Here is a 14994-nt window from a genome sequence, read left to right as displayed (position 1 = left end):
CATTATGGGTTTTATGAATGAGTTTTCTGGATGAAGAGGATGGGATATGAGGAGAAGAAAGAGAAGGGGAGAATGGAGAGAAGACATAGTGTTTTATGCTGTCTGTAGCACCCAGCATGCAGTAGGCTGTCCTTCTATGTTGTGATTTGTACACTGATTAGCTATGGATAGGCTACTCCTGTGTGTGGGCTTCTGTAGAAATCCTTTATAGTTAATTATGAAACTTGCATCTTTGTTTCTATATACCCCGGAGTTAGAAGCAGATTTTCTTAAATAAAGAATAGCATTTGTGACATAACGAGAACCAGCTGGCAAACAGCACTGAGAGCCCCTCTGATTGCACAGCAAATTGCCACTTTGGCCCATACATCATGCTTCGGGGCTCCATACCCAAGCAGCACTGTGATGAGTCACTGTCTCCAGGACTCCCTCTTCTGCCCAGGCATCCTTTTCTGGGCCAGGGAGGGACTAGACTTTATAGAACTGACAGTGTGGTGAACTTGCCTATCCTGCAAAAAGCTCTGTGGATTTTTCATGGTGCCATAGTGAGCAGAGAATTTTAAGCATATGAACTTCTGTTGCCAAGAAGCAGCTGGAATGTACAGAACATATCCATTGTGAGAACACTCCAGATCTGCACGGAGTTTAACACTTAATGTGGGATGCAGCAAGAGAGTCATGACCTTTTGCCTTTCACGGTGAGGTGCCTGCAGCCGTGATGCCTGTGATGTCTAAAGTCAGCCACCCCTCCAGCACCCACACCCTCATTCTCTTAACAGCTATGGACCTCCAGCCCACTGGATGGCCATGCTTGGCCAGCTCATAGTGATGGCATTTATTGATTCACCTAGGCCTTGAGGATTCTCAGAGGACTGCACTCCAAGGACACTGATTTGTTGTCACAGCTGACGTCGGCTGTCTGCCCAGACAGTCTCAATGAGGCAGAAGGCAAATCCACACTTGCCTGTGTTGTAGGGGGAATCAATACCTTTATCCTCCTTTTCATTCTCTTCACCTTGAAATTATGGCAATGTAGCCCACGGTGTTTGCCTGGGGCCTCCAAGCAGACATCATTTAGCATATGTTAATTTTACTCTGCAGCATCTTAGTAAGGGAGGTATGCTCTGGGTCTGCCCCAGCAAGAAGCATTTGCTTTTTATTGTTCATGAATTCTTTATAGTCATCTCTTCCTTAATTAAGAGATATTGATATCTAGATACTTTTACTTCCATAGGTCAGTAGCACCTGTAACCTTAAACCAGCAAAGAACCACATAGAATTAGCCTTCCCTCAAAACCCCAATGAGTAAATAGGATTCCAGAATCACTCCAGCAGAGACTCCAGTCATATTAAGAGTCAGGAGAAACTAATTGTTGTGCATGTGTGCATGCACAGATACACACCATAAGGCAAATGGCAGGGCTAGCCACCACCCAGTTCAAAATTTGTCACCAACAAAAATCCATGCACCCCCTCCCCAGTCACCAGCCGATGTGTCAGTTACTGAGCTATGAGTTTCAACTGAACTCATTCTTTTACACGTTCCCATATACGTTTAAGGTCTTTATGTGCACTGAGGGTCAACCCCAGGGCCATCCACATGATCACCACTGTGTGACATCCTAGGTCCTTAAAGGCAGTCTCACTGTGTGTCCCAGTCAAGTCTCTACTTGTGACCTTCATCCCGCTGCTTCCTGCACATTGAGATTACAGTATGTGTCATCGTGCCTGAACCTAAACCCTCCCCGTTCCTTAGAAACCAGACCGAAGTTACATCTGAAAACAGTAGATCTGAAAGGGAAAAGACATACATGGCTTGTTCGTTTTAGCTTCTATTTTGCAACAGTGTCATTACAAAGTTGCCAACTGTTGGCCAACTATGGTGATAGAGTCCTTTCTGGGTTACTTGGCCCTTAGTAGATTTTATACATTAAAAAAAATCATTCTGTTCTTCACATCACTGAAAGTTTGCTCAACTCCCAGACACGCTCTTGCTGTGTCGTGTGATTGGTTTGCAGAGAGTTAAAAGGAAAACAGGAAGCGTCTCCACAGTGAAGCACTGTCATCGCTTCATTTCCCTGTCTGGAAGATGTTCAGCACTGGTTACACTATAATTTCTTGCTAATTAGCACATTCTAAACAGGCATCTTAGCTGCTAACCCTCAGTGTGGCCCCCAAACTTGTGTGGCCACATAATTGTTTTAAAACTTTAGGGAGACCATTGTGTAACTGCCTGTGGGAAGTGATTTCAGTCTTTCGGTTGATTTATACTTATGTTTTGAGACTAACATTAATTAAAGTGTCAGAATGTCTATAATCTTTTTATGTCAGTTTTTTTCCTTCAAAGTTTGGTTTCTCCGGTTCCTCTTCTCATCTAGGCAGTCTTGGGCTTGATTACTGTAATTCTTTTTATGCTGCTGTACTTAAAGGTCTAATTAAGAGAACGTGTAACTCAAAGGGTGGTATGCACATCCAGATAGAATGGCGGTGCCTGCCATTCAGACTGTGTTCTGCATTGATTATATATTAGTGCTTAGCACCACAGAACACCAGGTTTTAAATGTCCTTAGTGGCTTGCAAATGACGTTCTTGGTTTGAATTCAGAAACTACCTCCTTGAGTCTGGGTGTAGACTGACGGTTGAATATACTTGGAAAGCTAGAACATGTCACTGTCCTAAGGGAAGGAGAATGGGGCAATTTGTTCCATTTCATTCAGATTAACGTCCTTCCAGTAAAAAGAGGTTGATTCAACCGCCCTCTCAGACCTTGGCTAATCCAATATAAAGCAAGCATATGTCCCACGTGGAGTGTCACAGTATGCATGTTACGTCATATTATGCATGCTGGTGTCCCTAATAGATCTATACTGCGTGTGTGTGAGCATCCCAAGTGGAGCCAAGTGTGGGGTTATCCCCAGGGGGGCATGCTGTGTGGACAGGGTTTCTTCTGGAGTGCTGTGTGTGTGTGTGTGTGTGTGTGTGTGTGTGTGTGTGTGTGTGTGTAGGTGTCCCATTAGTAGCATGGATAGAATTTTCTTTCTTGTGATTGAATCTCATAAATACATATGTAGTATTTGGTAGCCATCTCTGTAGAAGTAAAGGATTTGGACCAAGCTCCAGGTTGCCATGGTATCTATTCTCCCTGCTCACTAAGGATAGGGATCATGAGAGGCATTAGGTGACCATGGTATAAGGACCACTCTTCTGAGTGCTTAGCAGTAACACACAAGCACAGGCATGGAAGGGGTTAATTTCCCCAAGGCCACAAGACCACATCATCTCATGTCTGTAGAAAGGGTGATGTAATTGTTCCTTATAGCACCCACCAGCAGGGAAGTGCATGAGGTTTGCCTTGCTGAAAATGGTGTGTGAATTCAGCATGCTTGAGGGATAACTCAGCTTTGGTCTAACAAGTCATGACTTGTTTTTTTATCCCAATTCTACCATTGTGACTACATAGACATGGATTTCACATATTGGACAGTGTGTGTCATTTTCAAAAGGCTGAACAATTACAATAATTAATTTAAGACATCAGAATTATAAACATACTAAACAGTATCAGAGCAAAAGTCCAAAGCACTACCAGGGTCATGAGCCCTACAAACATGTTTCCTGAAACCAATAGTCAACAGCATGATTCCTACATGTGATGTCTGTAGCTTTTATTTCTGGGCCTGCTGCATAAACCTGAAAGATTTCAGGTGTCTCCAGACCCTTCATCTGGATCTGAGGACATCAGGTGGGTTAAAAAATACTCAGGCATGAATTAACTGTGAAAATTGGTAATTACATGGTTTTACCGCAGTGCAGGTGACTTCCTAGCAATTAAAAATACATACATTTGGATTGACTTTCAAAAAGGTTTAACAGGAAAATATGGTAGCTGAAGGAATTTGTGTTTTATTTCTGCAGCAAGAAAGGTCTCTCTTCAAATGATCTGACTGTAACCAGTCAAGGCAATCCCCGACACTGCATTACTGGCCCCAGGTAGATGTTACTTCTGTCCCCTCCACATAGGCATCACAGCCCAGCTGGAGTCGGTGACACACAGCCTTGCATTACACAGACACCGCTCTGAAAGCTGCTAAGCTATTTTTTTTTTCTTGTCACTCAAGAAAGGTCAAGGCTCCTGCCTCCCTGCTACAACATAGTAAGCCCTTCTCTGAGTTTGGCAGGGAGAGGTACCTGCTAATTCATGAGCACTATATACTTTGTAGCTCCTATCCTACAAAGACCAGGTTCAAGATTCCTACCTTTACCCTATAGCAAATGTGTCACCAGTGAGAAGGCATGCGTTTGGTTTCTCTGAGGTCAGTCCTAAGAGTCCCTATAATTATGCTGCCGATTTGCTAAAGGACTGTGAAGCCACAGAGTCTGGGTTGCTATATTTTTCTATGTTGTTTTTTACTTACACACACTCAGTGGGTTCTGCATTGTGAACTGGGAGGTTATAGGATGCTTTCTTGGACAGGTATGAAGGTGAATTTGAGTGTTTTCTCAAATTTCCTGGAAAGGCCAACTGCAAACAACTTTCACTTTCTAGGAGTTCACCTGATAGGAGGCTTGAAATTCTCCAGCGTGGTGTGAAGATAAGTAGAACTGCAATAGGACAGACACAACGGTTTAACCATGTTGATACGTACTCTGTGTGTGTGTGTGCGTGCGTGCATGCATGAGTGTGTGTGCGCACGCGCACGCACATTTGGAACCATGTGGAAACCAGAGGGCAAATGCCTTCCTCAACCCACTGTACTTTTAGAGACAGGATCTCTGACCAAATCTGGAGCTCATTGACTTGACTAAACCCCAAAGTTCCTAGCTACACCTCCCAGGTTCTAGGATTTTAAGGCACGCTCCCCTGTACCTGGGTTTTTCTTGATGTAGGTATTAGGCGATTTGAACCAGGTCCTCCTGCTTGTTTGGCAGGTGGTTTACTCACTGAGACATCTCCCCAGCCCTCTGTGCAAATATCTGATGCTTCCTGAGTCTATGTTCCTTACAATCAGCATCCGCAGGACCATGAAACTTCCCAGAAATCAGTATCCCTGCTCAGAGACATGGAGCTGCATGGACTCTGTATGTCACCTAGAGCACAGCCCACAGTCAGGTTCCATGTTTTCCACATGACTCTGCGGCTTTCAGTCAAGCAAGACGAGGATGCATCCAGAAAGGATAAACCCTCCCTTAACACAAACCACATCAAAGTAGCAACGTGAGTGTGGCTACCCAGCTAGTTTCCAGGGCTCTTATGTAGAGACTCTTAGATCAGTGGTTCTCAACCTAGGGGTCACGATCCCTTTGACAAACTTCTGTCTCCAAAATTCCAAAAATTATTCACATTATGATTCAAAACAGTATCAAATTGCAGGTATGAAATAGCAAGATAAATAATTTTATGCTAGGGGAGGGGTCACCACAACATGAGGAACTGTATGAAAGGGTCACAGCTCTGGGAAGGTTGAGAACCACTACTCTAAATACTCTTCTTAGGTGGGCCTACCATTTCTCCTGTGAGTGTGCGCATGCGGCGTTTGTGTCCTGGGTAAATAAACTACAAAGCTATTAAGGACGTAATGAAGGGAAGACTCTAAATGGACTGTGACCTCCATGGATGAATGAATGTTCTCTAATCCAGTCATCTCAAACTTGGCAAGACCCATGCTGACCAAGGTAACCAAAGCCGAGGGCCAGGAGGCAGTGTGATTTGCCTGTACACGTGTGTCCCTATGTTTGACCTCAGAGCACAAGAGTCATATGGAAAGACAGAGTGATTGGCTCCTCTGAGGCCACCAGCCTCATCACTGTTGACCTTGGAATGAAGAAGTCCCCATGGTAGGGTGGATCTAAACACCCCAGGTATTTGGAAGCATCAGTAGGCCCCATCTGGGGGATGCCAGAGCCCCCCATCTCTACCCTCAGAAACATCACCAGACACTTCCAAGGTCACCTGATGGAAAGGAATGGCATGCTCACTACAGCTATAAACAACTGTTCTTCCAACACAGAAGGATGGGAAACCAACCCAGAAAGCTTCTGTTTGCCTGTAACTTGCCCAGGTACTACTTTGGAGCCTTCTCTGACCCACTCAAAGTGAGCTGGGCACTGAGTGACCCTTCCCTGAGATACATATGCTATACCCAAATCCCACTTCAGTTCACAAATGAGACATGCAGAAAAATTAGAAACTGTGGTACCTGACAGGTGTGTTCTGTGCCCTGTGAAAGGTAGATCCTGGTTTGGTACCCAAGTGTCCTCCTGGTTGGATCTGCCCCTCTCAGACTGGTCACTACATGTATGATACTGCCTCCTTCTAACCTAGCTTAAATCTAACCAGAAACCAGAACCCACACAACATACACCATTGCCAGCCACTCTATGGAGATGTTGTCCTGGGAACTGGGATTTCTGTAGCTCTGAATCTCTGGTATAGATTCAGATCATCCACGTCTGCCAAAAGAAAAAAAAATCTGTGCAGCCCATTGGAACAAGTGATTATAGACCCTGATGTCTAAGCCTTCTGAACAGGGCTCTCAGAGTCCAGCACCTGGTCCCTGCTTGTTTCGGCCCAACCCCTGACAAATGCTGGAGCCCTACTCCCAAAAGCTGCCAGTGCCCATGCTCAATGAATCCTCGTGGGAGAGCCTGGTTTACCCAAGGCTCTTCTTACATGTGCTTGAGTGGGTGACCTCCTTTTCACACTGACCTCTGAAGCTGAACCCCATTACAGAGGTCTCACTATTGCCCTTTCTACACCTCCTCTGCTCTCCCAGACCACACACATTACCCCGTGGAGATTCAGAGAGGCCAAAGGCAGTGCCCACCAGCAGTTTCCAGCCACCGCCAACCTCTCTGGCCTGATCAGTTTCCTAGCTACACCTTGCCTTGTCCAGCAATCACACATGGGAACTTGCAGTGTTTATTCCTTGCCCCCCAAACATGTTCTGAATTAGCTTTGACGTGTTTAGGTTGTTGCCTTTTACCTTCATTATCTGAGAAGCACAATCACCAATTCTCAAAAATTTTATAGACAAAGAAAAATAATCACCTTTCAAGGCATGTGGCTTTTCTCTGTCTGTGTCCCATGCTGAGCGCATAGCATTCCTATTTTAAAATTAAGCTCCGGGATCCCTATAGTCTTCTGTTTGGTGACTTTGACTGCACTGTGGGTCTTCAGCAAATATGGGATGAAATTATCTTCCATCCATGGGACAGAGGGTAAACCAAGATCAGTGTTCCCCAGACTATAAAGAATCCAGACCCCAACAAACGGTCATCAGTAAAGAGGGTGAAGGGGGCTGCCGGTCGTTGGTGGAGGGGTTCAGGAAAGATCTGGAGAGGCGGCACCATCAGAGGCAGAGTGGAGACAGGAAGGAGCAGAGTGGGAAGACAGCAGAGGTGGGGCAGAGAGGTAGGGCAGGGAGCTCCCAGGGAGGGTGAGATAGGACGTGGGACAGAATAGTGACTCAAGAGCCTGAACGTCCCACCCAGCACAGGAACCTTAGTCACACAGACCTCAGACGGCTCTGGGACCAGAGAAATGAGGGACAAAGGAGATACCACACAGACGTCTCACCAGCCATACTTCAGAACCAATGAGGCGAGGGAGAGTTGGAATTCCAAGAGACACCCAGACATCTCCGAAGGGGATGCCATTCCACGGGGTGAATCACATACCAAAGAAAACAGTACTGCAGACAATAACATGGGCTTTCCAAGTTTGGGAACCCTGGGCCTAAGGAGTGGAGGGAGGGTGAGGAGTGTGAGTCTTGGGTATTTGTGAAAAGTAACAGTGGATGATGTCAGCATAGTGCAGCAAGAATCCTTCCATGTATGTATGTATCTGAATCTGAAAATGGTATGGAGAATGATTTCAGTGCTTAAGTGATGGGTCCATGTTAGCGAAAGCTCTTCAGAGAAAAGAAAAAGAAAGGAGAATTCAGGTGTTTTCTCTGGGGCAGACAAAGCTCAATCTGATTTATGGTACCCATCTCTCTACCAGTTTCTATCCTGACTCTTCCCACCACGCTCTTTGGAAAACATTGCTACTCGTCAACTTGAATACGCTACCATGATAAGGTTGCTTTGTTTCATTTGTCAGTGTTAAATAAGAGCTACTCATTATGAAGATTTTGTTTTAGAAGATACAGTCAGAAGAGAGAAACTGCACATATTGTCACTCAACATTAAGTCTGACTGACACTGGTTTCTCATGCCAGTGATTCCCTGTGTGTGCATTGCATTCTTGTCTCTGAATCAAGGCCCTGCCTGCTTTCCTCACCTAGTGTGGTAAAAGGGGATTTTAGCACAACACCATGACCTCTGTGAAGTCAGTGGTGTAGAGTGATCTGCCCTGCACACACATAGACACACACACAGATACATGCACACACACATGCACACACACAGATACATGCACACACACACACACACACGTGCGTGCACACACGCGCGCCTGCTTCTAACTTGCATTCCTGGGTACTTTAGGTCCTTTTATAATTTTTTCTATTGATATATATATATATATATATATATATATATATATATATCCACACAGATATCTTTAAGCACAACAGTATCTTTCCCATTTTGCCTGATTTTCTAAGGCCAGATGTCCAGAAACAGACTAACGGGGCTGTGAGAAGTGTGCATGTCAGAGCTGTAGACCAGCTCCACAGAGGAACTTAACTGACTGAGCCACCTTCTCTTATAGCTGTCTCCTACACAAATTACAAGAAGACGCCTCCTCCGGTGCCTCCACGGACCACCTCCAAGCCTCTGATTTCCGTGACGGCCCAGAGCAGCACGGAATCTACACAGGACGCCTACCAGGACAGCCGTGCCCAGAGGATGTCCCCGTGGCCCCAAGAGAGCCGTGGGCTTTACAACTCCATGGACAGTCTGGACAGCAACAAGGCCATGAATTTGGCCCTGGAAACAGCTGCAGCTCAGCGCCATGCCGCTGACACTCAGGCTGGCTCCGCGAGGACCGGTGACAAGGCCATCCTGGTGTCCAAGGCCGAAGAGCTCCTCAAAAGCCGCTGCTCCTCCATCGGGGTTCAGGTAATCTCCCCTGACCACCCTCTCTGAACTGGCGGCACAGGTTGAGTCAAAGCTCAAGTCCCAGCCCCAAGTCGTTGGCCCCTTAACAGAAGCAGGACAGTAAAGGCTGAGGGGCCACACCGGCCCTGCTACAGCATGAGGGACCCCAGAGCAGAGCCTACTTCACAGACTCGTGCACTGTCCTGATACCTAGGGAACCCCCAGAGGGGTGGTCCTCGGGGCTGAGGGAGGTAGATGATTTGGATAAGGTTCTTCAGATGCCTCTGAGGTGGGGTGAGGGGATGCTGTCACAGTGGCTTGTGGAAAACCTTGCAGTCCTCAAGGAGTGTTGGGAACAAAAGGGCAAACAGATCCAAGAGCTGTGGTGTGAGCTATGGGTGCGTCCAGCCGGGGCTGTGTGCGGCTAGGCCCTTTCTCACACAGCCCTCTGTCCCAGAGATCTCTACCTACCTTGATATCTGAAACCTTGCAAGGGTGCTCCACCATCCCAGCCTGGCTGGCCCTGCCACTCCCCACCTGACTCAGGGAGCCTGACTCCGGTGTGGGGAAACACACTCAACACAGGATAGGGGGCCTGTCTTCAAGTGGTCTCAAGTGACCTCCTCCAAGCCCTAGTGGACACGGTTGTGCAGGCCAAGCTTCGCTGACGTAGCTTGCCTTCTTGCTCTTTGTACCTCCGCTCAGCCCATGTCTGGCAGGTTTTGAAATCGTGATGACTAATTTTCCACACGTGTGTGTGCGTGTGTGCGCGCGCGCGCGCGCGCGCGCACACACACACACACACACACACACACGGAGGAGGTACACTGAGCTGAAAGTGACAGCCCCGTACAGACTGGGGGGACAGACGGAAACCGGGGGGGTGTCAGCCCACTGGCCAGGCCTCCACACTGTGGCTTCATTGTTTTGTTTAGGACTCTGAATTCCCTGATCATCAACCCTACCCAAGGTCAGATGTAAGTATCCAACATCTCCAAAAGTTCGCATGAAGTTTTCTTTCTCTCTTCTTTGGATTCTTCATATGACTGCTCTTGTCACCTCTCTGTCCTGGCTCTATGTGCCAGGCACTCTGCTGGGTGTTTCACACTGCTGCCCAGAACCCTCGCTGACCCTTCGGAATAACTCAGCCCCAAGCCCGGGGAAAGACAAATTTGGGAGCCTGTGGGGTCCTAGAAACTAGGGAAGTGTGAGACATCTGCTGTGTCTCTGTCCGTCTCTAGGCACATCTGTTGTAAAGAGCCAGAATTCTCCAAACACACCAGAACACATTCACTACCAGATCTTCAAACACTCCCTGGTATTCTTTCCACCATTGTCCATTGATGGCCCACCCAAGGACTGAGGAGAAAGTCTCTCCTCTGTGTAGCTAAAAGGGGTGGGTGTGGTTTCAGGAGCTCATAAAAGTGGATCATCATGGGACTGGAGAGGTGGCTCAGAGGTTAAGAGCACTGCCCACTCTTCCAGAGGACCTGAGTTCAGTTTCCAGCAACCACATGGTAGCTCACAACCATCCATAATGAGATATGGTGCCCTCTTCTGGCCGGCATGCCTATATGCAGGCAGAACAGTGTGTACATAACAATTCTCAAAAAAAAAAAAAAAAAAAAAAAAAAGATTGCCCATTTTGCTCCAAAGGGGCACAACACTTCCCGGTTCTCCTCATAGCTGGGCCTGCTCCTGAACTCACACACGCTGTCTCCTCCTCGCAGCTGAACCCCACATACCTCTGGCCAGGTCTCCTCCTCTGAATGTTTCTAGGCAGTCTCCTCCCTCACTGTGTTCTCTGGAGGCTGGGTCCATGCCTCCTGCCTCTTGGTACCTCAGCACCTAGCACAGTGCCTGGCACATAGCGAACCTTCAGTTCATGTTGGGTATGGAGTGGATGGCTGTATTGGTGGTGAATGCTTGGTGGAGATACATGTGAGCACCATGACACCAATTGGTAACTTCCTCTTTCAGTGGAGAAAGGGAAACAAAATTACAGGAACCTGGAGTTTCCCAGGTGTCTCAATTAAAATCAATTGGAAAGCTGAACTCCAAATGTAGTGGAAGAAACGTTAAGTGTCAGGGTAAACAGGGAGGTGTGGCCAGGTCCCAACTCCACCAGTAAGAATGAAGACCCAGAGGAGTGACCTTTTAAAACAAGTGAAAGGCCTTCCATACACATCCAGAGACAAGCCGATGCTTGGGAGACAGGAAGCAGCAGGCATAAACAAGTAAATAATCTGGTGCTAACTCTCTGTAAACAAGTAAATAAGCTCGTGCTATGCCCCTGCCCCTAACTCTCTGACATGGTCTTACTTAATCCTCACTACTGACCCTGTAGACCATGTGTCATTATTCTGAAGCAATGGAGAGAAGCAGTTGACCAGGGAGGGTAAGTGCCTTGCCTAAGAGTGCATGGCTGTGAGTGCCACCACAACGGATGAAGCCCAGTCGTGACCTCCCACAGCCCTGACAGAGCTATGCTGCCCAGAGCAATTCTGTATCAGAGGAGCCTGCCTTAGCAATCCCCGTGTGCCCTGCTGGGATTATCCAACCTGCCTGACCCAGGAACGGCCTTACTCCGATCCTTGGCTCGTAGAGAAAGGCCATCAACATGGTGTCTAGCTCTGGAGGGCACTGCTTCCTGCCTGGCCCAGTTACCCAGGGTCATAGCTAGGGTTTTATTGCTGTGAAGAGACGCCATGACCGTGCAGTTCTTATACAGAAAATATTTCATTGTGATGGCTGGCTTACAGTGTCAGAGGTTCAGTCTGTTATCATCACAGCAGGGAGCAGGGCCGTGTGCAGGCAGATATGGTGCTGGAGCTGAGAGTGCTCCATCTTGACTCAGAGGCAACAGGAAGTCGACTGACTGCCTCACTGAGTGAAGCTTGAGAAGAGAGTCCTCAAAGCCCACCCCCACAGTGACACACTTCCTCCAACAAGGAAACGTCTCCTGATAGTGCCACTCCCTTTGGGGGCCATTTTCTTTAAACCACCACACCCAGAGACTTCCTTCTCTGGGGAAACTTGAGCAGAGAGCTTATCCCTGATGAACATTATGGCCCATTGGCTCCTGGAGTAACTGCTCCTAGTCTGCAGGTATCATGTGACCCTGTGCACTCAAAACTAGGATCCAGGGGCCAGGAGAGACGGCAGAGGATAGGAACAACTCGAACAGTCTAGAGCAGTTCCAAGAGACCCAAGGCCTCTGACCTCCGCAGGCACTGCACTCCCGTGCACACAGGCACAAACATACACATAATTAAAAATAAAGGAACACCGCTTAACAACTAGACTCCGGGATCTAAATGGAGCCTGCTGGGCTCTGCACAGTGTGGTTCCTCTAGTGCTCTTTACATGACCACCCCTGTGATCCTGTCCTCCCTTTCTGCTGAGCCTGGAGTAAACACGTACTCCACACCCCTGTTCCTTAGATGGTTGGACCCTACACAGTGAATTCAACCTTAGGAACGCGTGGTTGGTTCTTCAGAGCTCTGGACTTTAAACCAGATCTGGAGCTGACACTTCCAGTCCCGGGGTGAGAAGAGGAGGCTGCATCCTTAGTGCCGTCACAGGTCATGAGGCCTGGAGCTACCTGTCTTCTGGCTCTAGCGCTCTTCACCATGATGGGCCTGTTGAATCCTCTCCTGTTTGTTTTGGCTTAGTGTGGTATGTAGTTTTATCTGTTTATGGAGTGTCTGTTGTGGAAAGGTCTTCTTTTTGTGTGGATGTGTATGCTTGTGCAGCTGTCTGGGTAGAAGGCAGAAGTCTTCATTCCCATGGGAACAATCACAAGGTGCTTCCCAAGCTGCCACAATGAGCACCACCTCAGGAAGCCTTTGTGACAATTCCTGCGGAGGACCCTACTGAAATGACTATCCCTATTCTGCACTTGGCAAGTGGCACAAGCATGTATGCACACACACACACACATGCATGCACACATACATGCATGCACACACACGTAGGCACGCATACATGCACATACACACATGCATGCACATACACAAGCACATGCACACACATGCACACATGAATGCACACACACGTAGGCACGCATACATGCACATACACACATGCATGCACATACACAAACACATGCACATGCACACATGCATGCTCACACATACTGCTGTTAAGTTGGAACCCCCAGGTCCTCAGTAAGACATCCTGTTTAGATGCAGGACTTAGAATGGGCCCCTGAAGGAAACAATGAGTTTAATCTCAAAAGCAATACATCTGCCTTGCTCTGGGGAAGGCTTACAAGACAGAGCCAACGGAGCTTGTCTGTTTGGAGAGCAAAGATTCCATATGGAAGCTTAGGTGTACTCCTGGGCAATCTCACTGCTCCCAGCTTCCACCCCAGGCTCCAGCTGCTTTGCTGCAGTTTGGTGCCAAACCTGATCTGGTGTGAGAGAAAACGTGGGTCCAGGAAAGAATGCTTCAGGCATCTGCCTGTCACTTTCCCTCTTGAGCATGCAGACAACCACACAGTGCATACATACATGCACATGCTCAGAGACACATGTAGACCATCTCCATCAAATTCCCTATTTCTCAAGCAGACCGTATCCACAGAGGCCACACCCACCCTATCTCATGGTTCCCGTTCACTACTTCCCTCGGTATGTAGCCTGGCAAGAAAAGGGGGTAGCCATCCCTGGGAGTGTAAAGGCCCCTCTCAGTCACCTCAGAATTACTTGTTTATATGTTGTTCTTCACTGTTTATTGGGGAGCTCCCACCACCGATACAGCTTCTGCCTCCAGAGTCACTCAGGACTTTACTGATTCATCTTTCTCTGGATGAGTTCTCCATCCTAGATGGATCTTGTAGACATGGGTGTATGCAGACATTATGCACAGTGTTTTGAATGTATCCACCCTGGTGAGCAGGTTTGCTCATATGACAACTTCTATAAAATTGGCAAAGCTCATCCAGTGTGCATGCCTTTGACCTAGCCTGCATGCAGCTCTCCTGAGGGCCTTCGTCGGCACTGTGACTCTCTTCTGGGGGTCCTTCGTTGCACTGAAAAGTTGTAGAGTTTGTTTCAGACCACTCTCCCTGACTGGTCTGTGTCCTGGGAAGTAATGGATATTCCACATTTTTAAACAAAGAGGCAAAAATTCAACAGTACTCAAAAGAGTTTCCTAATGGACCACTAGCTTAGAGCAGAACTGAGGGGTCTAAAAGCGTGCCTTTCTAGAGTCACCGCAAAATTGGCTTGCATTAGAAGCAAAAATTGGGGGCTTGGGACCTCTCATTCTTTGTTTTTCAAGACAGGGTTTCCCTCTGTAGCTCTGGCTGTCCTGGAACTCACTCTGTAGACCAGGCTGGTCTTCAGCTCGTAGATACACTTCTGTCTCCCAAGTGTTGGGATTAAAGGTGTGTGTCACCACCACACCCACTGTCATCCTTTAGTCACTGTGTAGGATGTGTCTCTCTGTGTGTGCTTGTGTGTGTGTGCCTGTGTGTGTCTCTGTGCGTGACTGTATATGTGTCTGTGTGTGTGTATGTGTCTGTACCTGTGTATGTGTCAGTGTGTATGTGTCTATGTGTGTGTGTGTGTGTGTGTGTGTGTGTGTGTGTGTACACGTAACATATATGGATGTCTCCTAACACTGTGGCCAATGATGCTTGCCAATTCATGCACTTTAGTCTAATTCCACCAAAACCATTTTTTTATATCTTTAACTTTACAGCCATCATTTCAATAATTGCAGGGTATCCATCATTGTGACTAAATAATGATTTACTGAACAGTCCTTTCACAGCCTCTGTTTTCCCACATTTCCCCTTACGAATAATACTATGATGAAGACCTCGCATGGGTCAAAATGCATTACCGGCTCTTTCAGCAGCATTCCCAGGAGTGAAGTAAATTAGACAACTGTTTTCAATATTTTTATGACAAGAATATATACTGTTTCCGCTTCAAAACCTCT

The 14994-nt window shown here is 47.3% G+C and overlaps 1 protein-coding gene across 4 annotated transcripts in view; it reads left to right on the top strand.

Moving 5' to 3' along the window:
• Dlgap2 (DLG associated protein 2) overlaps nucleotides 1-14994 on the top strand; it is a 684399-nt gene that overhangs the window by 644801 nt on the left and 24604 nt on the right. For 3 of the 4 annotated variants that reach the window (XM_040733551.1, XM_021234406.2, XM_040733552.1), the window contains 2 exons: nucleotides 8714-9063; nucleotides 9978-10019. In XM_040733551.1, coding sequence (XP_040589485.1) covers nucleotides 8714-9063; nucleotides 9978-10019 — 392 coding nt within the window. The remainder of the gene's footprint in view (nucleotides 1-8713; nucleotides 9064-9977; nucleotides 10020-14994) is intronic. The other variant, XM_040733553.1, reaches the window with a different exon arrangement.

Source organism: Mesocricetus auratus, unplaced genomic scaffold (genome assembly GCF_017639785.1).
Source record: "Mesocricetus auratus isolate SY011 unplaced genomic scaffold, BCM_Maur_2.0 Super-Scaffold_100031, whole genome shotgun sequence".
NCBI classification, from domain to species: domain Eukaryota; kingdom Metazoa; phylum Chordata; class Mammalia; order Rodentia; family Cricetidae; genus Mesocricetus; species Mesocricetus auratus.
Note: the sequence above shows the minus strand (reverse complement) of the source record. Positions and strands in the feature narration are given on the sequence as shown.